The sequence below is a fragment of the Anguilla rostrata genome, chromosome 7 (assembly GCF_018555375.3).
Source record: "Anguilla rostrata isolate EN2019 chromosome 7, ASM1855537v3, whole genome shotgun sequence".
Classification (NCBI taxonomy): domain Eukaryota; kingdom Metazoa; phylum Chordata; class Actinopteri; order Anguilliformes; family Anguillidae; genus Anguilla; species Anguilla rostrata.
In genome coordinates, this window is record NC_057939.1 from 1,435,326 (window position 1) to 1,462,843 (window position 27,518).

The 27,518-nt window shown below is 43.7% G+C and overlaps 2 protein-coding genes, 1 long non-coding RNA gene and 1 pseudogene across 3 annotated transcripts in view; 3 read left to right on the forward strand and 1 right to left on the reverse strand.

Annotated features, from left to right (window-relative positions):
* Positions 1–27,518, forward strand: part of LOC135258451 (protein starmaker-like) — a 228,028-nt gene that overhangs the window by 119,947 nt on the left and 80,563 nt on the right. The window lies entirely within an intron of this gene.
* Positions 1–27,518, reverse strand: part of LOC135258482 (uncharacterized) — a 189,120-nt gene that overhangs the window by 107,489 nt on the left and 54,113 nt on the right. The window lies entirely within an intron of this gene.
* LOC135258464 (uncharacterized) lies at positions 4,160–27,517 on the forward strand (annotated as a pseudogene).
* Positions 4,235–9,214, forward strand: LOC135258526 (up-regulator of cell proliferation-like). The gene is made up of 3 exons (XM_064341995.1): positions 4,235–4,430; positions 4,618–7,636; positions 8,179–9,214. Exons 1-3 carry the CDS (start codon positions 4,235–4,237, stop codon positions 9,212–9,214), a joined length of 4,251 nt encoding a protein of 1,416 aa, XP_064198065.1.

A 27,518-nucleotide genomic window follows, 5' to 3' on the forward strand; every position in this document is an offset into this window, starting at 1 on the left:
GAAAATTTGGTTATTTGGTTATTACAAAAACGCCCTTTCACAAGGCGTTCACTGGAAGAAAAAAAGAGGATAAAGGATAAAGTGATCAAGGATGAGCCGGGACTTCTCCCACTCTTGTTATGACAAATGGAGTTGGCTAGCTGGATGTGGTGTAAGTAATGCTTTTTATCGCTTTCCCTGTTTGCTATTTCGAAGTGTCGGCACCGAAGCGTTGTGAACAACGGCGGGGGTACAAGACCTATAACATCTTTCTGAAAAATGCAAACGGCACGAAAGTAGCGGCAGCCGTCTAGGCAATAGTATAAGACTAAATTTTTTTGGCAGGCTTAGCATTGCTGAACAGCTATGCTAGAGGTGACAAAATCGACACATCCTGTCCAGAATAATAGACTGAAATTTTGTGGAGCCTTTGAGTTGGCTTTGCGTGGCCACGATGAGAGTGAGAGCTCTGATAATCCCGGGATATTCCATGGGTTGGTGAATTTTGTTGCCTCCTTTAAACTTCAGCATTCACATATTCACATTTTGTCCAGCAGATGGCAGCAGAAGGCTCTATAAATGACCTTTGGAGTTAGCTAATATTTTCCTACTCTTTTTATGACTTCATAGAATGTAACAGTGGCAGTAACAATGACTTTAGTAGTTCCATATTTAGAAATTGAGCTGTTGCCTGTTGGTAACTTTAGGTGATGTAGGTGAAATGGGCATATTGTTATCCCCTCATATTATTTTATATTATTAAGGAGGGCAAAGTATGTTAAAGTAGTGCTACTGGCCAGTGTTTAGGCAACATTACAGTGTGTTTTTTTTTGATGGTAATAAGAAATTTTAGGACAGCGCTTCCGATATTGCTTTTGTCGAAAGTGTTATGACGGAAACAGTGATAGATTTACTCAGCAGCCACATCTGTCCAGAATGCAAACAAGTCAGGCATTCTTCACCGTTGGGAGAAATTTTATGGCAATGTAGCTATGCAGTTACATGTCACATGACATCCTTAAAAAAAATTTAAACAAACATACAGCTAATGGCAGTTATAAGTTCTTACCGGGGATAAAATGTCTAATTTACTACAAATATAGATCCCAGAGTTTTCCTGTTTTCTCGTCGCATCTAATGGCCTGAATCCACTTTTTTCTCCTCATTGGTCTTTTTGCACGGGAGGACATAAAATTTTAAATCTGGGTTTGTTATTTGTACAGTCCACCATAAAACAATGTTTTATGTAATCTTATGTAATTTTTGTAATCTTGATAATCCACTGACTGCTAACTATACGAAGCACACTAACGGATTGCTTTCTCCAGTCATGGGGGCGTAGCCTATTACAGGTGCATCAGAATCAGAATCAGAATTGTATTTTATTGCCAAGTAGGTTTACACATACGAGGAATTTGTTTTGGTCAACACACCGAGGCAGCCATCTGCAACGCCATGCATTGATGCATACATACTGTATTACGTAACCAGGGATGCAGATGTAAGTGCAGCTGGTCCTGGCTATTGTTTAAAATTCTTTGCATCTACATTTTCAGGATTCAGTAAGTGGATTCGAAATGCAAGTTTCTTAAGGAAAGCAAACCATACGTAAACAAGAGCAAAATTGAGCCACATGTAAACGAGAGCCAAAGAACAGGTGCTCTAGGCAGTAGGTTTCTTATAGGGAATAAGCGGAAGGGGAGCATTTGAGATGTGGTCCCTCTTCTAAAACTCAGCTCCATGTGATACCAGTGTTTTACGGACGGAGTGTAGCACAGTGGGTAAGGAACTGGACTTGTAACCGAAAGGTCGCAGGTTCAATTCCCAGGTAGGACACTGCCGTTGTACCCTTGAGAAAGGTACTTAACCAAAATTGCTTCAGTATATATCCAACTGTATAAATGGATACACAACTATTTTACATAGCATTTTTACATTGTAAGTCGCTCTGGATAAGAGTGTCTGCTAAATGCCTGTAATGTAATGTAATGCTGTGATGGAGATGCCAGCAGCTCTGGCTTTTCATGCAGCACACTTGCATTCGACCTTGGCAATGCAATGTTTTTTTCTGCAGTCCCTGATCCATTGTGGATCTGGCTTTGCCATGCGAAGTGCGATTAGATGCAAGCCTTTCTCAGATGATTCCTACATTTTTTTTTCATGAAGGTTTTTAGGCTATCCTTAACATGCATATTAGGTCTCCCAACTGGGCACTTTCCTTCTACCAGTTCACATATAAAACGAAGGCGGTCATTCAGGGCTGCATTAAGACATTATGGGCCCAGGGGCTTCAACATTTTCCAAGGCCCCCCTCCCCCTACCGCCACCTAGGGCCTGTTCGGTCGTGCATACTGTGCACTGTTCTGTGCACTGGAAGTGACGTCATCCACGTACACTCGATACAGAACAGTGTACTCAAATTATGTAATTTCAGTGCCCTGAACAGTGCACCGTGTGCACGACTGAACAGCTCTCTAAAGTCACTGCATGACTGGCATCAAAACAAATCCCACAGTGCTCCTTAAAGTAACAAGGCACACTTTTCTAACATTCATTCATTCATTCAACCTTTATTTAACAGATGTGCATCCCTCCTACTGCGTAATGGACTTCAGCACTATTTTTTATTGGCAATAGTTTATTTTTCATTAAAAGTTGTGTTGTGGTTTGCATTATAGCTATGGTCCTACAGTTGCTGTGTTTGTCCACTAGATGGGAGTAGTACTCCATAGTGGACAAACAGTGCAACTGTGGGACCATAGCAATAATACAAACCACAACACAACTTTTAATGAAAAATAAACTATTGTAGATCCATTCCTTCCTCTACTCAATCCAGGGAACATATAGAGATCAAATTTAGAGCCTCAAAGTTGTTAATAAATCAATTATTGGCAAATTTATTCTTGCCTGAGAGTCATCTTACCCCAAGTTACCCTATTCTACATTTCATTTCATCTCACAATGTAACTTATATTGACATTGAAGAAGTTAAGTGCGTTTCGTGTGTAACTACAGATTAAACATTGTGTGAACAGCCTAGACAATTTAATCAGTATACTGTAGACACCTATTCGTTGCATCAGCTAACCTTCAGCTTGGGCGACTTCTCTCGTTGTCGACGTTGAACTTGACAGTGGTGGGTCAGAGTCTGCGTCTTCATGCTGGTCTACTATTTTTGTGTCAGAAAAGACAACGACAGACTCGTATAAGAAAACCGTATAAGAAATTGATTACATTTGTGTTTTAGCAAGGTAATTAACTGTTGTCAACAGCCAGTTTATCTGGTTGACTATATTAAGTAGAAAAGACAATGCGTATAGATGGTCCATGATTCACAAGCATGAAATACTGCTGGAATTACTACAGCCTGGTAAACATCTAGTTTACCTACCAAATGCACTGCTGGCCTTAGTATTCCTGCAGTTGCTTTCTTCACCTACATCTGGATAAAGTACTGCGTAGATAGGTGAAGCTGTCTACAGCGTTGGGAGTTAATCCCTTCACTGCGATGCAAGGTTTCTGATAAACCTTACCTGGGACAGGCCGATAAATTACTTCGGACTTTTTGGTACTAATTGTGAGACAGAAGATGTTGCATACTGCAGAGAACATGTCCTCTGACTTGCATGTCCTGTACAATGTAATGTAATGTAATGTCCTGCTTGCTGGTGGGAATTAGTGCTCAGTATTCTGCAGAGAGTGACAGTAGCAAGCGATGGAACTGAATTAAATGTGAGCGTCGCTTGTAAAAATCTTCATCAATCATCATCTGTGCTGAATGACTGGCGGTTTATAAACTTAGATTATTGAGGTGGTGCAAATGGGAAAATTGTTTAAGAAGTGGCTTGAGAAAGAGCCCATTGTGTCGTCTAGCTAGTGAATGACTGAAGTACCATGTGAGAAAACAAGAGGAAACAAACTGATGGCTCAAGTTATGAGCTAACACTTTGTCCGATGATTTCTATTAGAACATTTATTATCAATATTACCATAGATAGTGGTAGCTTTGTCCAGGATTCAACTGTACAAGTATAGGTTTGTGTTGTCTTTAGATTTTTTGTATTGTAAAGTAACAGACTAAAATAATGAAACCTTTAATAAATGACTTTTTGCAAAACTGGACGCTTGCGGTAAAAGTAAATTCGAAATTTCTTGTTCGTTCTCTAAAATAGAGCCATGTGCCCCTGGGAGGGTGGAAGCCACTGATGTGCGGAGCAGGTCAGTGACTCTGTGCTGGGAAAGACCGGTCAGCATGGAGGGAGTTTCTCATGAGATCCACATCACCTACAGCTGTGAGGGAGAAGAGCCCAGATCACAGATATGTGCACACAACACCACCACAGCTGTCCTTTCTGATCTGAGACCCGGGATGGATTATACTTTCAACATCACTGCAGTCCTTCCAAACGGCATCTGCAGCAAGACCAGCTCAACATGCATACAAACAAGTGGGTGACCAAAACGTACACAATAGGGAATTCATATTTAATATTTTCACTAGTCATTTAAAATCTCATAAATATGGGGCTAAGAGGTAACCCTTTCTCTGATTATTTCTAATATTAGAGCATTTATCATCAATATTATGTGGCTTTTGTGGGTTATGACTTTAAACTGATTCTTGTACTAATGCAGCTTCCATCGCAGTGACAGGAACCAGTCTGGATGAGCTGTTGAGTGACTTGGGACTGGAACACCACCTGAAGAACAAGCTGACTCTGAGCAATGTGCTTGAGATTGATGGAGAGCCTTTAACTGATGAAAGCATCCAGTCTCTGAAATCTCTGCCATGGTGTTTCCTGAAGAGGTTGATGATGGTGAATGTGACTGCTAGGAGTGTGAGGTGCGCCTCAAAACAGGACATGACTTCCCAAAACCGCAGCTTACTGGACACCCTGCTCAATCCACAGGGTAGCAGCAACAGAGTCAACCCTCTGGACCTCATAACTGCTGTGTTTCTCTGCTCAGATGGCTTTCTTCAGCAGGAGATGGTTTTGAAAATGTCCATGTGCCAGTTCTCTGTGCCTCTGCTACTTCCTAAATGTGACACACAGCAGTGCACTTTAATGCTCTGGGCCTTGAGGGATATTGTGAAAACGTTCAAGCCGCATTCTTTGGAGGACCAAATAGGGTTTGTGGAGGAGAGAATTGTTCTCTCTGAGCTCCCCCTGGTCTCTTTTGTGAGGCTGGGAAACAGCAGCTTGTCCAAGTCTCAGATCCTGAACCAAGTTCTCAGCAACCCTCAGCAGTACCACGACACCTTTGTTCACAAAAACATGGAGTGCGGTGACACCCCAAGGAGGATTTCCAATGGGCTGGTGGAGATCAGCTGGTATCTGCCCAGTGGGAAGAGAAACATTGACATCTTCTCTGAGCCACTGGCTATAGCTAACCTCCGTGGGAACCTCAGGGACTTTGAAACTCAGTACGCTTTCCTTTGTCACAACTCTGCTGCCATATTTGTGTTTTGTGATGATTTTGAGTCTGAATACAAATTTCTGGACTCCCAGATCATTGATCATTGGTTCTGGATCATCAATTCACAGAGCAAGAGCTTCAATAAAGATGTTTTCAGAAGATGTGTTTCTGAGTTAGAGCTAAATCCCAGTAAAATCATCATGAAGTGTCCGCAGATGAATGATACAGACTTCATCAAAAAACTGCGTTTGGGTATCAGTGGAATTTTAAAGGGAAACGTGAACAAAAGGAGCATTGAACGGATGTCTGATGTTGTCCATGATCTTGGAATCCATGTTGATGAAGATTACATTTACTGTAATAATGGAAAGCAGAAGGCTGATGAAATCACAGTAAAGATTTCTGATATATCGAGCTTCAAGGAGAAAGAGCTGCCCTTGCAAGGGACTGCATGGAAACAGCTGGCCAAACTGGAGAAGGAAGAGTGCAGGATGAAAAATGCTGGGGAGAAAAACATAGAAGTTTACAGGAATGAGCTTGCAGATCAGAAGCAGCAGCTCAGAGCACAGCAGAGGGCTCACAACATCTCAGAGCCTATGTCCTGTTTCATCAAAGCAATGTCTGGTTCCACAGAGGAGCGCAAGTATTTCCTCAAGTGGATGAGGATCAACCTGGACAACCTGTCACGCAAAAGCCTTCCACTCCTTCGGGCGGAGTACATGGAACAGTGTCCGGATTCTCCGGAAAACAAGAAGCTCATTGCAGAGGTGGGCAGGAAGATCTCTAGTTCCTCCTTGGGGACAGAGCACTTCATGCGGGAAATGGGTCAGCTGTACGAATCGGCCTGCTCACTCCCCGAAGGCCCCACCCCTGAGATTCAGGGCCTGCCACGTCTGGCTGCCGAGCTGCTGCAGGAAGGCTTTCCTCTGGAGCTGGTGGATGGAGATGCATCCAACATTCCTCTGCAGTGGGTGACTCAGGTTCTGAAGGAACTCAATCAACTAACACAGGACAAATGTAAGATCGGGGTGGTGACTGTCCTGGGGGTGCAGAGCACTGGGAAGTCCACCCTCCTGAACACCATGTTCGGGGTCCAGTTTGCCGTCAGTAGTGGCAGGTGCACGAGAGGGGCCTTCATGCTCCTCATCAAAGTAAAAGAGGATTTTAAAGAGCAGCTGGGGTGTGATTACATCATGGTTATTGACACTGAAGGGTTGAAGTCACCAGAGTTGGCCCAGTTGGATGACAGTTATGAGCATGATAATGAACTGGCCACTCTGGTGGTGGGGCTGAGTGACATCACAGTCATCAACGTCGCCATGGAGAACTGCACAGAGATGAAGGACATCCTGCAGATTGTGGTACATGCCTTCCTGCGCATGACGGAAGTTGGGAGAAAACCCTGCTGTCAGTTTGTGCACCAGAATGTCCCAGATGTCTCTGCCCATGACAAGAACATGAGAGACAGGAAGCTTCTGCTGGAGCAGCTGAATGAGATGACCCAAGCAGCAGCTAAGATGGAAAAAAGGGGAGACAACAACACATTTACTGATGTCATGCAGTATGATCCAGAGAGAAACAACTGGTACATCCCAGGGCTCTGGCATGGCATCCCTCCCATGGCACCGGTGAATGCTGGCTACAGTGAGTCTGTGAATCTGTTCAAGAGGAGTGTGATTGAGCATTTTAAGGAACACAAATCTGGAAAGAGCTCACTACACACATTCAATGAGTTCCTTGAATGGACAAGGAGTTTGTGGAAAGCAGTGAAGTATGAGAACTTCATCTTCAGTTTCCGCAACAGCCTGGTGGCTGATGCTTATATTCAGCTTTGCACTGAGTTCAACACATGGGAGTGGGCCTTCAGGAAGAACATGTACTCCTGGATAATGGGAGCTGAGACTAAGGTCTCAAATTTTGGCACAGTAACACCACAGAGTCAGCCACCCTCCAATGAGAATGACTTACTGAGTAGCCTGGAAGATGAGGCCTCTGTGGAGCTGGCTAAAGGAGAAAAGCTTATTTTAGATAATCTCTCTGAATTCTACAAGAGATCAGATGGACATGTTCACTTGGTAGAGAGGTACAAGGCAGACTTCATCAACTCAGCCAAAACCATCAGGAGGGAGACAGAGAACTCTGTGAGAAACAAGCTTGCGGCAGCTGTGGAGATTAGAAAGGTTATGTTGAAGTTAGAGAGCATCAAGAAAAATACTACAGCTGTAATGGGCAGAAGGTCTGGACTCTGATGAGAAATGCAGAAAAGTGAAGTTCTGTAGATCAGACAGCTGGGGAAGAATTTGAACGATGTGGAATGACACTGTGAGACTAAATTCTCTGCCTGAAAACAAGATATTGCCAAAGATATCCTCCACCAGCTGGGTTAAACTTAGAGAGAGAGGGCTCAGTAATGAAATGCTTCCAAAGTTGACCTGTCTGATTGAATAGAGCATTCAAAGTGAAAGTAAAGGTATTTGAAAGATTGGAACAAATCATAAAATGTGAAGATCGGCAGAGATGCAACAGATGGCTGATTCCATCATCGAGTGCAGCAGGCAGTTTGTAGATGAGAAAGTGAGAACGAGGTCTGATTACCATAACACATACATGATTGACTTGTTTCGTATGATAGATGAAAACCTGGACAGGCACAGGGATCTGGAAACAAGTGCTGAGTTTCAGGCAAGTCTGAAGATCCACATCTGTGGACATGCAGCACAGGAGTTTCAAAAATGCATTTGGATTTTATCCGTCAAATGATCCCGTCACTGTCTGGAGAAAGTTCAAGCAACAGTACTACGCTGACTTTAAGGACCTGTTCCATAAAAGAGACCAGTGTCAGAAGAAAGCAGAGGAGTTCACCTGCAACTGTCTTGCACCTGCAGTGAAGGAATACATCACCAAGTCTCTGGGCCCTGACCTTGTGGATGAAGTGTTGACAGGAAAGAAAGCCAAGGATTTCAGCACTCGATCCTTCTTCCAGTTCTCAGTCCTCAAGCAGCTGCTTTCAGATAATGACATCGAGAAATTTGTGAATTACATAAGAAACTACGAGAGCTTTGTGCAGGACTGGATATTTGAGCAGATGGTGAAGCAGTTCTCTGAGGGAGATGGCCTGAGGAACATTGAGATTAAGCACATGAAGGTGATGGTTAAACGATTAAAGGAAGCCATTAAGAATGCAGAGATGAAGGCCAATGAAAGAGTGACAGGAAGGGGTGAGGAAGACCAGAACATTCAGCAGTTCATTCAGGATATATGTACTGACCTACAGGAGCTTGTCATCCCCAAAGACCCCTCTGGTGTCCTGGCCTTAAACACTGCCAAGCCAGAAGACTTTTTCCCAGTGTCTGAAGGTGTTGTGGATGAAATGGAGCAGTCCATTACTGCAGAGTTTCAGAGGGGTGGGGATGTGAGAACCAGGCTGACCTCACTGCCCTTTCAGCCACAGAAGGAGCTGTTTAACAGGGTGTTTGGCTGTGGGAGGCAGTGTCCCTTCTGCAAGACCCCATGTGTAGCAGGCGGCAAGAACCACGCAGAGCACTTTGCCTCCATTCACTGTCCTCAGGGGATCGGGTCATATAGAGATGAGTACTCTTGCCAATTAGTGAGTGATATCTGCTCCTTCTGTGTTGCCAGTGAAGCACGATTCAAATCAAGTGAAACAGAGGGGAAATGGCATCCATACAAGGACTATCAGAGCATTTACCCTGACTGGCGCATCCATCCTGACACCAGCATCCAGGCCTCAGACTACTGGAATACGTCTCAACAGTTTAATAGCAGTTTTCCAAGAGTATGGCTGACCAGCTGACATTCCCCAGTGGAGAATAACCGAAAACCAAGCCATGAAAAGCCTGAAGGAAACCTTCCAGATGAAAACAGGAGATTAAATTAAATGGATTATATGGTCGGGTTGAAAATTTATTTTCTGAGTGGCCTACTCACACGTATCATGGCTAATCGCAAAAAGTGCCCCAACCAAGTTGAATCCTATGAAAGAACGAGCCATAGGTAAAAAAAAAAAATACAATAGAAATAAAACACATTTCAAAAAGGGAGCATTAAATTAAATCATCACTGATGTTAAGAAAGAGAGAGAATCACTGATGCATACATTACTGCATTTTTGCAGCCTTCACTGAGCTGTCTCTGACACTCAAATACAGATAATAACATCAACCAGTCATTATACATATAAAACCACATACATGCTAAAAGGTGATATTACCTCATATCATAACCTATGCAGCTTTTATCTATACACACTGTCTGAGTTAGCATGGCTACGCTTTGTTCATTATTTCATTGTTTGGATGGATAATCAAAGATGGTAACTAGGCTGATATATTTTAAATTTTGTGACCTTCTCTATATCAAAAAGAATACTTTTAACAAAAAAACAAATTACATTTTATGTTTTATTCTATGCTTCCTATAATAAGTCTTTTCTATTAATAAAGCACATGACCTTCATGTGTTATTGGTAATATTATCAGCTCTTCATCACAGCTAGTTTGGCTGTTTGAAGTCATACATTATTAAGTGCCTTGATAATTTGTTTACTCAATAGCTTAGCTTTCATCCATTCATATTCTTCAAATAGTTTAAACACATGATTTATTGTTACAATGTTAAAAGGATTGTTGTTATCACTTCATAAGCCTTAATATAGAAATTCACTGTTCCTGAAAAAAAGAAAATTGACCTCTGAGGCCCAAAGATGCCATCCATCCATCCATTATCTATACCTGCTTATCCTGGTCAGAGACATGGGGGCTGCTGGAGCCTATCCCAGCATGCAATGGGCAACAGCAGTGCACTACCCGGAACGAACCCACCTTGTTACAAGCCAGTTCCTATCCATTATACTGCGGTTACAGAGTCTCCAGTTAGCCTGCCGACATGTCTTTGGACTGTGGGAGGACATGCAAACTCCACACAGAAAGGCCCAGGTGTTCGAACCCAGGACTGCACCACTGTGCTGCCCTTATAGCTTTCATGATGACTGTTTATTTTTCTTTTTTAGAAAGCTGGATTCAAAATTCGTTTTGCTTCTTCGCACTTAGTAAAATTGATGTATTTCACCACATGTTTGAGCATTTATTACTTGCACAAATGGCATAATCAAAATAAATGTTTGATTTCATCTGAATTTAATGAACAGTCCCTTATTTTCTTCACTGCCTGAACAACTGAGCTGCCTGAAGACAATGGCAGTATCTCCATTCTACCACTAGATGGAAAAAAATCAATTTAATATCACATCACTGCTGCTGGCTTTACCTTCTGTCTCAGGTAGCTGAAAATACACAATTTACACTTGTGCCCAATGTAATTACCTGCACTGGGGAAAAAAACTATTCATCTTATAATGAAAGGGGAATAAGGATGAAAGCTTGAACCTTCTAGTCTTACAATCAACCAGGATTTACATCAGGACTCAGTCACTGGAGTCTGTCCACTTTGAGTCAGAGACAGAGTGTGCTAGACCAGGACTTAACACATTATGGGGGCAGGAGTTAGTTGAGTCAGCCATTTTAAAAGTGACAAAAAAATTAGATCAAAGCAGAAATTTACCCAGGATGCACCATACTGTTTCACCAACAAACTGAAGGGAAACCAAATGTTGTTCCAAGACATTCAGCTGGTTCTACTGTATTCACACATTTCAGAACCACAAAGCAAACTTATAATCACTCATACTTGTATATCCAGCAGCTTCTTCACATAGTGGAGGAAAGTGTTTCCAATCAAACCCAGAGCTCCTGAGAGGAGCAGGGAAAATCAGTCTATACCTTGTGGAATAAATCATTTAGTCAGGGGACAGGAAAAGGGTGATAAAGCACACAAAAGCTAAAAGCTAAAGAGGTGACTCCTGTCCAGGTGAGGCCAGAGCAAAAGGCAGGTGAGCTCAGGTTAACCTGCAGCAGACTATCACAGGCCCACCCATCCAGTTTAAACACACATTAAAAAAATAAAAATAACCTAAAATAGAACATCATCTCCTGTCAATGGCTCCAGTTTCTTCTGAAGAGATTTACACTATATACAAGAAACCAGAAACAATGAACTCAAAGAGAAAATACAGTACGTCTTCCACCCAGCACATTAATATGCACTATTACAACAGAGAATGCAAGAAACCCACCATGCACCAACCAACAGCTTACCTCTGCCCCAACCACAGCATTCTAAAACTCCTGACTGTGATGTCACTTCCTCACTCAGCACAGGCCTGATGCTTATAACAATGGGAAAGACAACGTGATGCCAAACCTCAGCACTGTGAAGGGTAAAACCAGCCCATCCATGGAGCGGTGCCCAGTGTGCAAAATCCCTGGCTCCGCCCCTAGCCAGAGTGCAGAGGCATACACCTGCCCATCCAGGCAATTAGTCACCGGCGAATGCAGTGCGCTTCCCTTCCCTATTTAAACTGATACTGCAGTTCACACACACACGCGCACACACACACACGCACACACACACACATGCTAGCACACACACGCACACACACACACAAATCCTACAAGAAGCCAAGCAAAGCTCTCTTGATATTGTACTTCCCTTGTTGCTCTCTCCTTTTCCTTAAACATTTTGTGCGTCCAAGAACAAAACCGCTATTGAGACGAATTCCTATAACTCACATATACATCTTCACTCATTCATTCATTTCCATTCAATACAAAGGAACCATCCTGTTCAACCAAACTCCAGCCTCTGCCTCATTCCTCAACCGTGTCATCTGATAGTGACCGTGTGGAGGAAAACCTCACTCCAAAACTCCTCATTCCTGTTTCCTCAGTAGGTTCGGTCAGGTATAGTGAATTTGTAGGGAAATTTTGAGACTCCCCATGATTGAGATGACGTCACATGTTAAAGTTAAGGTATTCCCATCAATATTGATCAGACTGTTTCCTCCAAACTCTCAATGCTTCATGATAAAAATTATATACACTCATATAATCAATCTGTAACTATACACTCATATAACCAATATGTAATCTAATAACTCTATATCAGTAGTTGCAGCTAAGCTTATGGAAACGCAAGAAACCACAGTGTACACTGTAGAAAAAAAGCATACGCAGAAGGCTTAAAAAAACCATACTTACTCAGCAGAAAATTAGTGCCAAATAGACATGCTAGAAAACTAATACTTTACAGTGACCCCTGTGTAACCTGAATACAGTAGAAAAGTACAGGAGGCTATAACTCTGTGAACTTGTATGCGTAATGAAAAAATACAAAAAGCGATGACGTGAATGCATAGTGGAGAAGTACAGAGTAAGGGAAAGTTGGGGTAACTTTCCACTAGGATAAGATCACCATAGAACCGAAAATCATTGATACGATAAGATCACCATAGAACCGAAAATCATTGTGGTGCCAAGAAAGTCAGGTTGACCCACGAGCAGGAAAACTGAAAATCCTTACAAAAAAAAGATCCTTACTGTGCCAAAAAAGACCAGATGGCTGGTATTTTTAGAAATGTGTTAAAGGGGGGTTGTGGGGCACAATTTGTGTATAAAATGTGTGCAAAACTGACAATCGAGGTTCAATTCAGCTGAATTGTTCCAGCTTTGTGCACCTGTGCAATAAAGTCTAAACTTTCTGAAGAGCTTGCTGCTGTTGTGTATTTTCCCTCGTGAAATTGTTTTCTACAGATTGGCGATTGGCGTGGAAGTCTGTCGGTTCCTAGACACGACAAATTCTAGATATGTTGAACTGAAACACTCAACACTGAAAGCAAGGATGAGTTCAGACCAGAAGTATTTTATTGCGGAGTCTGCAGGAGCACAGAGACAGTATGTGCGGACTGTAAGAGGGAAGTCAAACTGGGACCCAGAAAAGGCTGGCATTTGAACGAGCCGGCACGCTGGGACGCAGCGTGTACTTCAAAGGACCCGAGAGCCTTGTGGTAAAACAATAAGTTACTCGGATTTCCTCGGGATGAGCAGGCCATTTGGCTCTCTGGACTGTTACCCTCTGGACAAGACTGAGATAAGAGGAACTGGACTGGTTGTTTATGGTTGTGTGAGAAAGTCGTTGGCTCTCTGGAATGTTACCATCTGGACACAACCAAGATAAGGGGAACTAGTCTCTTTGCCTGTGGTTGTGGGTGTGGGTGTTTTTGGGGTCATAAAGGGTGAAATGACCGGCCACATGGTGGGGTAACTGCGCAGTGGGCCCCTCTGCCATTAGACTTTTTATTCCTTTTCTGGATCTGGACTTTAAATCATCTGTTTATCCTATTTACAAACCCCAGAACACCGTACAAACCATGCACATGTTTTCATTGTATTATTGTATTATGCCTTATGTAATAATAACATGGATTGCATGTAAAATGGTTAAACAAAAGGGTATTTTCATGACAACTGCACCATAATATTACATCCACTTGACATGTTTGGTATGGACGTATTCAAAATAATCCAGGCAATTGAATGAAATATGTTTCATACCAAATAGAATTAGAAAAAACATAGTTTTAGAAACTCAGGGAAAAACTAACACAATGGAATGTCCTCTCTGGTAATCATCTCCTTTTCCCCATTTCCCCACTAATTGTTCTAACAGCAGCCTCCAAATGGTGGGGGCCGAAATTCGAGATTTATGATTCGGCCAAGTTAATTTATGGTAATGCCGCCTAGACCAAACGCGGGATTTAGCTTAAAAGGAAGGGAGACAAAGCAATCGAGGAAGATCGTAATCGACTTCCCACAGTGCACATACTCTGTGCGCTGTGTGTAGACAGACAAGGAAGATCGTAAACTCTGTTTATGTTTTTAAACCTTATAATTGATTTTGAATTTGAAGCTAATGACCTACCTGCCTGTTCAATAAATTCTTCTTATTTTTGACTTGCGTGGTCTTCATGACTCTAATCCATTTTATCTTCTTTTCAGCCGAAATTCCGCTTAAATACTCAGGGGGACAATTATGACTAGGACCTACTGATCAGGGGTCTAGTACAGCAAACGTCTTTAGTGGGGTTTTCAAGTTTGATAGGCGACCACGATCTGCCCGCTGAGGGATTGGTGGTATTGGTTCTGGTGTTTTTGGCTTAAGAGGACCCATGGGTGTTGTACGCCGGTTCTTGTCAAATTCACCTTAAGGACATTACATTACATTCATTTAGCAGACGCTTTTATCCAAAGCGACGTACAAAAGTGCATTTTCATGATCGTAGACAACTGCTGAACACGGGTTCAGTAAGGTACAATTACTTATTTTGTAAAGCTATTTCTAGCCGAGAACAAAGAACACTATCCTGGTCTAACATCTGCAAAGCCAAACTAGGCAGAAGAATAAGCTAGAGTATTAGGACAAATACAATTTACCAAGAAGTGCAGGGATGGGGCAACATGTAACAAGTGACAGGAAAAAGGGTTTATTTTATTTATTTTTTTATTTTTTTATTTTTATTTTTTTAATATATATATATATACACAGCGTGGTGGTGGTTATTCTAGGTATAGTCTGAAGAGATGAGTCTTCAGGCCACGGCGGAAGATGGATAGTGAGGGGGAGGTTCGGAGAGGGACGGGGAGTTCGTTCCACCACTGGGGAGCTAGGGTGGAGAAGCTCTGTGATCCCTTTGGGCGGGTGGGAGGGGTTGCAAGACGCCCTGCTGCCGCAGAGCGGAGTGGTCGAGCAGGCACATAGAATTGAGTCATGTCCTGCAAGTAGATAGGGGCTGTCCTGTTGGCGGCAGTGTAGGCAAGGGTCAGGGCTTTGAATCGGATCCTGGCAGCGACCGGTAGCCAGTGAAGTGATCGCAGCAGGGGAGTGACGTGGGAGAATTTGGGGAGGTTGTAGATGAGTCGGGCAGCGGCATTCTGAATCATCTGTAGTGGCTGTATGGCACAAGCTGGCAGGTTTGCAAGGAGAGAGTTGCAATAATCAAGGCGAGAGGTCACCGTAGCCTGGACGAGCAGCTGGGTGGAGTGCGTCGTCAGGTATGGTCGAATCCTCCTGATGTTGTATAGGAGGAATCTGCAGGACCGTGATGTTGCCTTGATGTGCTCCTTGAGGTCCAGCTGGTCATCCAGGACCACCCCCAGGCTCTTTGCAGAGTGAGAGGCAGACACTGTGGTGCCATCAACCGTGATTGAGAGTTCACGAAGCAAGGAGGTCTTGTACGGGAAGAAGAGCAGCTCAGTTTTGTTGAGGTTGAGCTTCAGATGGTGGCTGGCCATCCAAGTGGAGATGTCAGCCAGGCAGGAAGAGATCTTATCATTGATCTGTGTGGCTGAGGGGGGAAAGAAAAGTAGAGTTGTGTGTCATCTGCATAACAATGATAGGAAAAACCATGTGAATTAATGACTGAACCAAGAGATCTGGTGTATAAGGAGAACAACAGAGGACCCAGTACAGATCCCTGCGGCACTCCCGTGACAAGTGGATGAGAGGCAGAGGCAGACCCCTTCCAGGTGACCTGGTAGGTCCTATCTGCAAGATAGGAAGAGAACCAGGACAGGGCAGTCCCGGTAATTCCCATCCCAGCCAAGGTGGAGAGGAGTATTTTATGGTTGACCGTGTCAAAAGCTGCAGACAGGTCAAGAAGGATCAGGACAGAGGAGAGGCGTGAGGCTCTTGCAGTGGCAAGTGCCTCCGTCACAGCTAGTAGTGCAGTCTCTGTTGAGTGCCCGGATCGGAAGCCAGACTGGTGAGGGTCTAGCAGGTTGTTCTGATGGAGAAAAGAGGTTAATTGTTTAAGAACTGCTCGTTCGAGGGTTTTGGACAGAAAGGGTAGAAGGGATACGGGTCGATAATTTGTTACATCGGAGGGGTCTAAGGTGGGTTTTTTGAGTAGTGGGGTAACACGAGCCGTCTTAAAATCAGAGGGAACATGACCAGAGGAGAGAGAGGAATTAACAATGGAAGACAGATAGGGAAGGAGCTCGCTGGAGATAGATTGGAGAACTTTTGATGGGATGGGGTCAAGTGGGCAGGTGGTTGCGCGATGAGAGGTGATGAGTTGTAATACATCAGAGTCCTCCAGCATTTCAAAGGAGGTCAGTGTGGCTGTGGGGTTGCCCTGGGGGGTTGGGGGGCTCACTGGATGGGTGAAGGAGTTCCGGATTGTAGCCACCTTTCCTTCAAAGGCGGCCAGAAAGTCATCTGCGGAGAGGGAAGAGGGAGGTGGGGGTGGAGGAGGAATGAGGAGGGAAGAGAAGGTGGAGAATAGTTTACGTGGATTAGAGACACATGCGCTGATCTTGGATTGGAAAAAAGAGGCTTTTGCAGACGTGAGGGCAGATGTAAAAGTCGCCAGCAGGGTATGGTATGCGGTCAGGTCATCAGAGGATCGGGATTTTCTCCACTTTCTCTCTGCAGCCCGCAGTGATGTTCTGCTGGAGCGTAGTGACTCAGTCAGCCATGGGCAGGGGGGTGAGGGGCGTGCTGGTTTGGAGACAAGAGGACAAAGTGAGTCGAGGGACTGAGAGAGGCAGGAGTTGAGGGTGGAGGTGGCAAGGTCAACAGGCAGGTTAGAGAAAGACGCAGGAGGGGGAAGTGTAGACAGAGCAGTGGAGACGAGGGAGGATTGTGACAGAGTAGGGAGATTTCTCCTGAAAGTTACTGTGGGTGAGCTATTGGATGAATTGAGGGGGAGTAAATAGGAGAGGGAGAAAGAAAGAAAGAAGTGGTCTGAGACATGGAGGGGAGTCACTGCAAGTTGGGGAATGGAGCAGCCTCTGGTGAATACAAGGTCTAGTTGGTTACCAGCCTTGTGTGTGGGGGGGGAGGACAGGGATAGGGCGAAAGACTGGAGGAGTGAGGCAACCCTGGACAGTTGGGAGGTTTCTGGTGGGAGGTTGAAGTCTCCCAGTAGAATAGCAGGAGTGCCATCCTCGGGGAGGGAGCTCAGGAGAGTGTCCAGCTCGTCTAGAAATGAGCCGAGTGGACCTGGAGGGCGGTACAGAACAATAACGTGAAATGTAGAGGGATGAGTTACAGTGATCGCGTGAAATTCAAAGGAGGAGAAAGTAGGGTTAGGACTGGGGAGGACACAGAACTTCCAGGACAAGGAATGAGTAGACCGGTACCCCGCCTCGGCCAGAGGCCCTGGGGTGTGCGAGAAGGAGTATCCCGCAGACAGTGCAGCTGGGGTGGCGGTGTTATCGGGAGTGATCCAGGTTTCCGTGAGAGCCAGGAAGTCAAGAGACTTCGTCTTGGCAAAGGCAGTAATGAAGTCAGCTTTCTGGACGGCTGACTGGCAGTTCCATAATCCACCTGTGACAGTGAATTCCTGAGGTGTGGATAAGGGTGGGTAGATCAAATTGGTTAAATTACGCCTGCGGTGAACAGACCATTTGGGGCGAGGCAGCGCGCACAAGGGAATGGGGTTTAAAAACATGATAAACTGATGACGAGGCTGCCTATGGCAGCCTCTGCTGGAGCTATAAATACTGGGTGACAATTACGTGCTTGCATTAGCTTCATTAGGGCAGATAAGCACCAGGTGAAGCTCCTCGAAATTAGCTCAACAATACGGGGCAGTTAAACACCAATCCCCACACACAGTTTCACTAACGCCTTTAACTAACTAACAACAGCAAGTCAACTACAGATATTCTCAGCTAACGCCCAACTAAGCTTGCTGACTAGCAACAGTTGAGACAAGTTTTAAAAAAGATTAGGCTACCTAAATTACACACAACTATGTTCGCTAACTAGCAACAGCAGAAACAAATTAAGTTATGATACGCTTATCTGAATCGCGGGGACGGCAGAAGCGACGACACAATCAGATGCACACTGTTGAACCACAGATGAACACCACTTAAATAGCACCAGGTGAAGCTCCTCGAAATTAGCTCAACAATACGGGGCAGTTAAACACCAATCCCCACACACAGTTTCACTAACGCCTTTAACTAACTAACAACAGCAAGTCAACTACAGATATTCTCAGCTAACGCCCAACTAAGCTTGCTGACTAGCAACAGTTGAGACAAGTTTTAAAAAAGATTAGGCTACCTAAATTACACACAACTATGTTCGCTAACTAGCAACAGCAGAAACAAATTAAGTTATGATACGCTTATCTGAATCGCGGGGGACGGCAGAAGCGACGACACAATCAGATGCACACAGGAGCCCGATAGATACGCACCGTCCTGGGCTCATAACTATCGATGCACTATCCATGTAAGGAAGGCATGTATTATGGTGGTCAGCCTCCTACCCTCTGGATTCTTCACCGAACTGAGATTTAACAATAGTGTTAAACCCGGGAGCATATATTGAGGAATGATGGTACAAGATAGAGTCGAGTGTAACCACTCTCAAGTTCCACGTATAGTTAAACCCAAATTTTAAATTATCATTTAATATGGAGTCAGATTATCACGAGGGTAAAACTTAGTAACTGTCACGCTTTCTTGCTGTGGTCATGGATATATTTGATGTGTTGTTCCGCGCATTTGTGAATATTCTGATGCTCCCATTGGAATATTGACAGTCCGGCGACAGATCAGATATATCTCTGATGACAGCATAGCCCCGTTTGCGAACGGAGAGTAACCAGAATGCTACTGGTCCGTTTCAGGCCAGTTTTAAGCGGGATATGAAGCAACGCCTTCATATCTAACCCGTGGCAACGGAACCAGTGCATTCTTAATTATAATTGTGCCCTGTTCTTACGAACAGAGGAAAAACAACTAACATCTCGGTTTTGAATCACACCAGCCAAAGGAAAACACGTGGTGCCTTCCCCTCCAGCTACAAACCCTCATTGGTCTAGTTGTGAGGTGTTTACAGGACCGACAGAGGATCCCCAGCATACCGCAAGAGAGGGAGCACATTTCCTGTTTATGGAATCAATTTGAATCTTTACAGAACTGCACAGAGTATTTCGAAGCACATGTCATTATCCCATGCTTGATATTTATACACTTTAATGGAGAGCATGTTCTCTTCTCATGCAAAGATAAGAATATGGGAATTAGGCATTATACATGAAAACTGTTAAAAGAATACATTTCAAATTACTAATATGTTAGGATATATAATGTAAAACAATGATTAAACAGCATATTCTTCCACAACCGCCTGCCTTTTGGCATCAATTTTCAAACTATATACAAAAACATCACACAAGTTAGCATTACACAAGCAAGAAATGGATACATTCCTGTACAGAGCCAAGGATGTCAAAGCATACCCATGGGAAAAACAGTTAAGAGTCTGTTTATCTGGATCTTGGTGATGGTGGATCTTCTGGTGGCACCTCAGGCTGGCGCGCTCAGAGAAAGCCCTGCTGCACTGCGGGCAGACGGGCAGCCTCAGGTTCCAGTGCCCCTGGGCGCACTTCCGCATGGTGCCCGTGTCACTGAAGCGCCGGGCGCAGCTGGAGCAGAAGGGCTTCTCCCGCTGGCTGCTGGACACACCACACATTGCCATGGTAGGGTAGAGTGTCCAGCATCCCCACGTACCCCACAGGGCACAGAAGACTTCACTTTGCTCCTCTGACCTCTGCAGAGCTGACAGTCCATGCCACCATGAGACTGCTGTGTTCTCTGCTCCAGCGCATGCTCTAACATGGTGAGCAAACAGTCCACCTGGCTCAGCAGATCCCAGAGAAGACTGAGCAGGGGGAGGCTGGGGGAGGCACTGGGCTGGGGGGGGGGGGGGGGGCTGGGGGGAGGCACTGGGCTGGGGGAGTCTCTGGGCTGGGAGAGGCACTGGGCTGGGGGAGGCTGGGGGGAGTCACTGGGCTGGGAGAGGCACTGGGCTGGGGGAGGCTGGGGGGAGTCACTGGGCTGGGGGGGCACTGGGCTGGGGGGGGCTGGGGAGGCACTGGGCTGGGGGAGGCTGGGGGAGGCGCTGGGCTGGGGGAGGCTGGGGGAGCAGGGACTGCACACAAATAAATTGCATTCCACACAGTTGATTTTAGCCAAAATCGCAGTTTCAGTGAACAAATGAAAGTACGCCGCAGGCATTATCTCCACAGAGTTATAAACCTGTCATTTCTATAACTACAATGCCGACAAATTATTGATCCCCACGCTGAAGTCAATCATCAAAGTAAATCATCACATGATTAGAATTCATTCATTTTGTGTGATTTTATGTCGAAATTAGTTTTGATAGCACTTGATCAAGCAATTTGTATGTCAAAGTGTTGGCCATTCTGAATGACCAGTTTCTGAATAGCGTGTCAGAGGAGAGAGCAACCCATTCACACCTGGGTATCGGCACCTGTCACCTATTGTTGAGAGGAGGGTTTCTGTAAAGAAAATGGCACAAACTGCCTGTATGTCTTCGGTGTGTCAATTTTTTAGAATTTTAACAATAAGGTTATTTTAAGCCCAAATACTTATGAAAGGTCATGGAAGGAGGGGGATATTGTTATTGTATAATTTCAATTTTAAAGTCAAAATGCCTTTCTAGTGTTAACAAAGCAGCCAGCCCCTTTGGGCACAGGTGACAGCATCCCTGCAGTCACCTGCTCTGTTCTGCTCACAGTGACATTATGGACTGGATGCCAGATCTAAAAACTTATTATGTATGCATCCTAACTAGCAATTAAACAATACAAGTCTTTGTTGTCATGAATTCTCCTTTTCCTTCTGAGTGTGCCATTCATGTTGTTTGTATCTTGCCAGACCAGCACCTCATAATAACACGCTGTGCACATGCTGTTTTTCCTTTTTTCATTGATATATGATATTAAATAATAGATGTATCATTATTTTGAATAGTCAAAAAATCGTCTCTAGGAGTAGAGGTCGCTGATCCCGCATGATGATCGCTGATCCCTTGATCAGCCCAACCCTATCATCCAACCTAGCATCCCATTCCACTAGAAAACAATCCAAAAATCTTACTAACTACCCAAGGACATAACTTTTAAATGATGTATGTTTTGATATATTGCAAACAAAAAATAAAGCCTTATATCCGAAAATTGCTTCCGAAACTTAAAAATTATTATAATTTCCCACAAACGTTATCACATTGCTCTGTTCCTTAGAGAGGTGGTAGAGGACTGATTTGCACGTGTACAGACCTGAAATGGCTCCAGTATTGTGCAGTAAGTTAATGACCGTGTTACATTTATCAATCGTTACATTAACAGAGACTCTCCCATACATTGTAAAAGGAGAGAATCTTTTAAAATCTTTTCAAAACACGACTTCTTCCTCTTTAGGAACAGCCATCTGCTAGAGAAGTTGAGAGATGGTGACTCTGGAGATGGTTGGCTGGGTAAGGAATTAGACAACTTGAAATATTAAAACTGTGTTTTGAAGTTTTTACTAATGGGACGTGTTAACATTTAAAGGTGACAGAGCCAATCCATTGCATCCATGGATCCTGACATCGATCCAAAACCTGACTTCACCATAGATGGAGTGGTACAACAATGATGCTTTCCTGCCATATGCAAGACACAACTTAAATAACTTTCAAGCCCCTGCTCAAGAAAACAAATTTGGATCCCACAGGCCTGGCTAATAGACCTATTTCAAACCTCCCACTTTCCTATTTCTATCAAAGAACCTTGAGAAATGTGTAGCACAACAACTCTCTTCTTTTCTACAGGATAAGTGTGTGTATGAGAAGTTTCAGTCTGGTTTTAGGAAGCATCATAGTACTAAGACAGCCCACGCTCGAGTATTGAATGATCTGTTTCTCTCGCTTGATTGTGAATGTATCTCTGTTCTTGTGCTGCTTGACCTGAGTGCTGCCTTTGACACTATAGGCCACACCATTCTCCTCCATAGGCTAGAGAAATCGTATGTGGTTTAAGTTGTCTCTCATGCGGTGAGTTTCAATGTTGAGGATGGATTCTTTCAGTTGTTTATTTTCCTTTTCCGCGAAAGTCATTTGGGTAGTTACAGTGTTAACTGAGTTTTCAAGACAGCCATTCCTTTATGCTTTTTTTGATTAATTCTTCCAAACTATCTTTCAGTTCTTGAAACTCCTTTTGCAGAGACTTGATTACAGTGCAATTATTCTATTGAGTGTGGATAAGTTCTTGTTTATAGTGTAGAATGTCACTACTGTCAGGCTTGTTAGTCAGAAGTCCTTCTGTGTCCCTAGATGAATTGCAGTAACGTTTGGTTCCCTTTCTGCTGGTTGCCATTGCTGATGTTTTTTGGTGTGGCATTGTGTGGTATAATCTTTCATATAATATTGGTCTATAAGTTATCACCTAATCTCCAGTTCACAGGTATTAGGTGAATAGTCCAGGTGATGACAGAAGAAATTCATTGTAATTTCCTGTGTTAATTTCCTAGAGAATAATTTTCGTATTGTCACGCTAAATTCTTGCAGTAGGGCGCTGTCATGTTTGCTCTCACAATGATAGCATTTTGCTCTCTACAGAAGTGACATTAAAGCATACACTGATTACAGTAACATGGCCCATATCGAGTTCACATATAAGTATATATTGTGTGTGAAGCAAAAGGCTAATTTGTAATTATGTATATATGTCAGCAACATTTTTCTACTATTTTATCTGATTGATCTGCTGAAGTTCAAACCAAGCATCAGAATGGGGAAGAAAGTTGATTTAAGTGACTTTGAACATGGCATGGTTGTTGGTGTCAGACAGGCTGGTTTGAGTATTTCAGAAACTGCTGATCTACTTGGATTTTCACGCACAACCATCTCTAGGGTTTACAGAGAATGGTCCGAAAAAGAGAAAATATCCAGTGAGCGGCAGTTCTCCGGGTGAAAATGCCTTGTTGATGACAGAGGTCAGAGGAGAATGGCCAGACTGGTTCGAGCTGATAGAAAGGCAACAGTAACTCAAATCACCACTTGTTACAACCGAGGTATGCAGAAGAGCATCTCTGAATGCACACCAGATCAAACCTTGAAGCAGATGGGCTACAGCAGCAGAAGACAACACCAGGTGCCACTCCTGTCACCTAATGAAGTGGTGTGGAGTGTATATGTCAGCAACATTTTTCTACTATTTTATCTGATATATATATATATATACTGTGCCCTATTGGAATGGTTTACATCCTCATCAATAAAACTGAATTTCTTTCAATTCCTGCTGATCATCAATGGCTGACACCTTCTTATAGATGTCCTGCAGGCTTTGGATGGCAGCTCTGACCTGTGGATCGCGGAAGATCTCATATTTCCTGTTTTCGTACAGCTGAAGCGTGAGTTTAACGATCTCCCCCAGTACGTTCACGATGGGTGGCAGGCAGACGACTCGTTCGGTGAGGGTCTTGGCCACCGTCGCTCTTCCAGCCAGGGTGCCCAACAAGTGGACAACTCTCCTAACTTTCTCCTGTGCGTGGGTGATGCTATTGCGCTGCTCGGAAACCTGCGCTAGTCTCTGCTTAATCTTTTCTATGTTCCTCTTACACTCTGCAATCTCATCCTTCTTCTGCATACATTGCCTCTCTTTTTCTTTTAACGTATCACAATACTTAATAACTTCTCTTTCACATTTTTTCACTTCTTCCTCGCATTTACGTATTGCCCATTCGGCATTCTCAAACTCCACCTGAGAGACACCTACCATGATGGCACCTGTGAAAACAAGTTCATTTTTTAACCACAAGAGATGTACTAGGTTCTGTAGTTGTTCTATCACTGCAGTTGTATTCATTTTATCCTCCATGATACATACATGGACTATGAATATCAAAAACCTAAGATCAAGCCTCTATCAACATTAAATAAATATAGAAATTGGCGAATAATTAGATTCAATTTTGTATTCTAGTCACATTAAAGTGTACTGATTTCAAAATCCCAAACCAAAGTGATCTTATCAGTTTTCCAAACATACTATAAACATGATGGTACAGCTGAAAAAGCCAACTGAGGCTGATAAGTGATGTTTGTGCCGTTCAGTTTTTTTTATGGAAAACAAATACTATTAGGGATTAGACCATTCCTTTCATCTTTTGGTGGTGTTTTTTTGAAATACCATATCACACATTGGCTCCACCAGACACAAGTGGTGGTGATTGACAGCACTCCTTAACATTTTCTTTTCCCCACAACCAAAGCAACTAGTATTCTGGGGTGCAGTGTCAACACCACTGAAACAATGTTTTGAAACAATGTTGACACTGTGCCCTAGAATTCTATCTGCTTCGGTTACGACTGTGGGGATATACACAGATGGTGTACTTCAGTATAAGAGTATTTGATGAAACAATTCATATATTAAGCTCTGTGGATATTTGTTAGTAGCCATAGCATTATATTTGGAAACAGACGTTGCTGTCGCTGTTGAATTTTTTGAAAGTAAATGTTTGGCGCTTTGAGGCCACGTGAAGGTGAACCTGAAAGGTGTGTTTTAGCAGATTGAGCTACAGCTATATCTAGAAAACTTGTCACATTGAGTGAAACTACCTGGATAGACAGATACTGTTCCAGGTAAGTGAAAACTAAGCTTAATTAAATTTTAACTTAATTGTGTGAACTGCCCCTTTAAAAAAAAAAAAAAAAAAATTCCACAGTCACTGAAACATTTTAAAAATGCACTTTATTTTTCGACAGTAACTCACTACCAGCAACGGTAGCAATGGTAGCAATGGTGCCAATGGGGACAAACACAAGGAACAGCATCCGCGTCAGGGGAACAAAGAACTTAAATAGACAAGACACAGATGAACTCAATACATAATCAAACGAGAGGGAATGGGTAACGAGAGGCAGGTGGGAACAATGATTAAATAATGAGCCACTAATGGAAAACAATAATACAATTAACACAGGGGAAACCAAAGAGGGAATGAACAGAAATACAAAAACTGAGAAGTGCCACCAACTGGTGGCCCAAAAAGGAAAAATAGAAACAAAAAGACAACCATGACAATACCCCCCCTCCCCTCAAGGGATGGCTCCAGACGTCCCCAGAAGACCGACCTGGGAGGGGGTGAAAACAGAAGGAGGGAACTACGGACTAGACAGAAACAGGACTCGGGACTGGACTGGACAGAAACAGAAACAGGACTCGGGACGGGACCAGACAGAAACAGAAACAAGACTTGGGACTGGACCGGACAGAAACAGAAACAAGACTTGGGACTGGACCGGACAGAAACAGAAACAGAAACAAGACTTGGGACTGGACCGGACAGAAACAGAAACAAGACTCGGGACTGGACCGGACAGAAACAGAAACAAGACTCGGGACTGGACCGGACAGAAATAGAAACAGGACTCGGGTCTAGACCGGACAGAAACAGAAACAAGACTCGGGACTGGACTGGACAGAGACGGGACAGGGTCCGGGACGGGGTCCAGACTGGGGATGGGATGGGGTCCAGACTGGGGACAGGATGGGACGGGGTCCGGACAGGGGGCGGGACGGGGTCTGGACTGAGGAACGGAAGCCGGACCATAGCGGGTAGACACATACAGTCAGAAACAAACACAAGGAACCAGCACCCGCATCAGGGGAACAAAGATTTTAATACAAAAAAAACTCAGGAACAACCAAAGGGGCCACGAGGGGAAAAACCACAAACATTGTATTGTCTGAGGGGGGCAGCTGTGTTTGTAAAGAATAGAGTCTAAATCAGAGGATGATTGTGGATGCTGGGAAGAAGTGAGTGAGACACCATGAATCAGGGCATCACGATATGTGGCAGTTTGAGGTTTGGACTGTGGGTGTTGAGGTTCAAGCTGTATATATACAAGCAATGTATTGATTGATCCAATAACACATTGTGTTTTCTGTTGCTCTAGGAAAGAAAATAACTATGGCAACCTCAAACCAGATTCTTGAAGTTACCAAAGGCCCCACTACAGCAGCAGACTGCTGGGAGGATGCCAAAACTGCTGATGCAGCCTTACGCTAACTGGGAGGAATACCTGACCCCAGCACCAATGTCCATAGCCATCCTGGCAGAGCTGATCTTCATCTCCTCCAATACTGATTTTTCCATCCGTAAAAGTGGCCCAGAGGATGGATTCAAGTATGTCAAATACCCAGACTCATTCTGTGCCTGCCTCATGCAAGTGTGTAATTCTGGGTGGCGTGCGTTCAATGATGCACACAAGAATGTGGACCAAATTCATCTCCACACCAACAATGTACCAACCTACATCAAGATGGCAGTGCAGATACTCCTCCAGGATGATGACAACTTTGTTCAGGCCATGCTCCCAGACCAGCTGCATAACATTAGGAACATAGCTGATGATTGCCTGCTTCTCACTGAGTCGACAGAGAAAAAGTTCACTGATGTCATTGAACTCATCCAGGAGCTCCTCGAAACTTGCACCAGTGCAAAACAGGTATATGGGGATGAGTTGGAAGAAGTCTGAAAGAAAATCTGTGCTGAAGAGGCCTACAAGAACATGAACCAGCAGCTGGAGGCGGCCCAAGAAAGCTTCAAAACAGCAATGAACTCAATACCAAGTGCCTGGGAAATTGTGGGATTGAATTTTGTGGAAGGACTCTCAAACACTTTGTTTACTCGTTATTCAGCATTTACATCTGAAATGAATGAAAAAGCAGATAAGCATACAATGGAAGCTAACTCAAATATCGGCGAACAACAGGAAGAAAAAACTCTAATCTCAGCAAACAATATTTATGCCAGATCAGCCCAGATCCTGACTTTAGTGGAAACCCTCAATGATTTTTTTGATGGAGACCAAATCAAGTGGTCTGAAATAACTGACCAGAAAACTAAGGAACCTAAAAGCAATTGGACCAAGGAACAATTTGTGAAGATTGAAGAATCAATAAAAAAGGAAAAAGAATGCAAGCCAAAAATGGAAGCTTTGGGAATATGCACCAAGTCCTCACAATCTGCTCAGTAGTGGGAAAACATGCATCTAAAGTTAAATGCTGCCGAAACAAAAGAAATTGTGCAGCTCCTGAAAAGTCTAAGAACAGAAGCTGTGAGATTCGATACCACTAGCAAATTTGCAACTAATACTTCAGCATTCCCTGTAAAACCACCACAAATAACCAAAACTCAGGAAAAAAGTTCAGGACACAGGTCTGCAGTCCAGTTGGCTGCAGATAATGCTCGCCTTCGAATAGAACAGAGCGGAGTCCAGCTTGAGAAAGCGAGGGAATTATATGAGAAGCATTTTGACAACATGGAAGAAAATAAGAATAAGTTGACTGAAATTCTTGTCATCATGAGAAACTGTGAAGT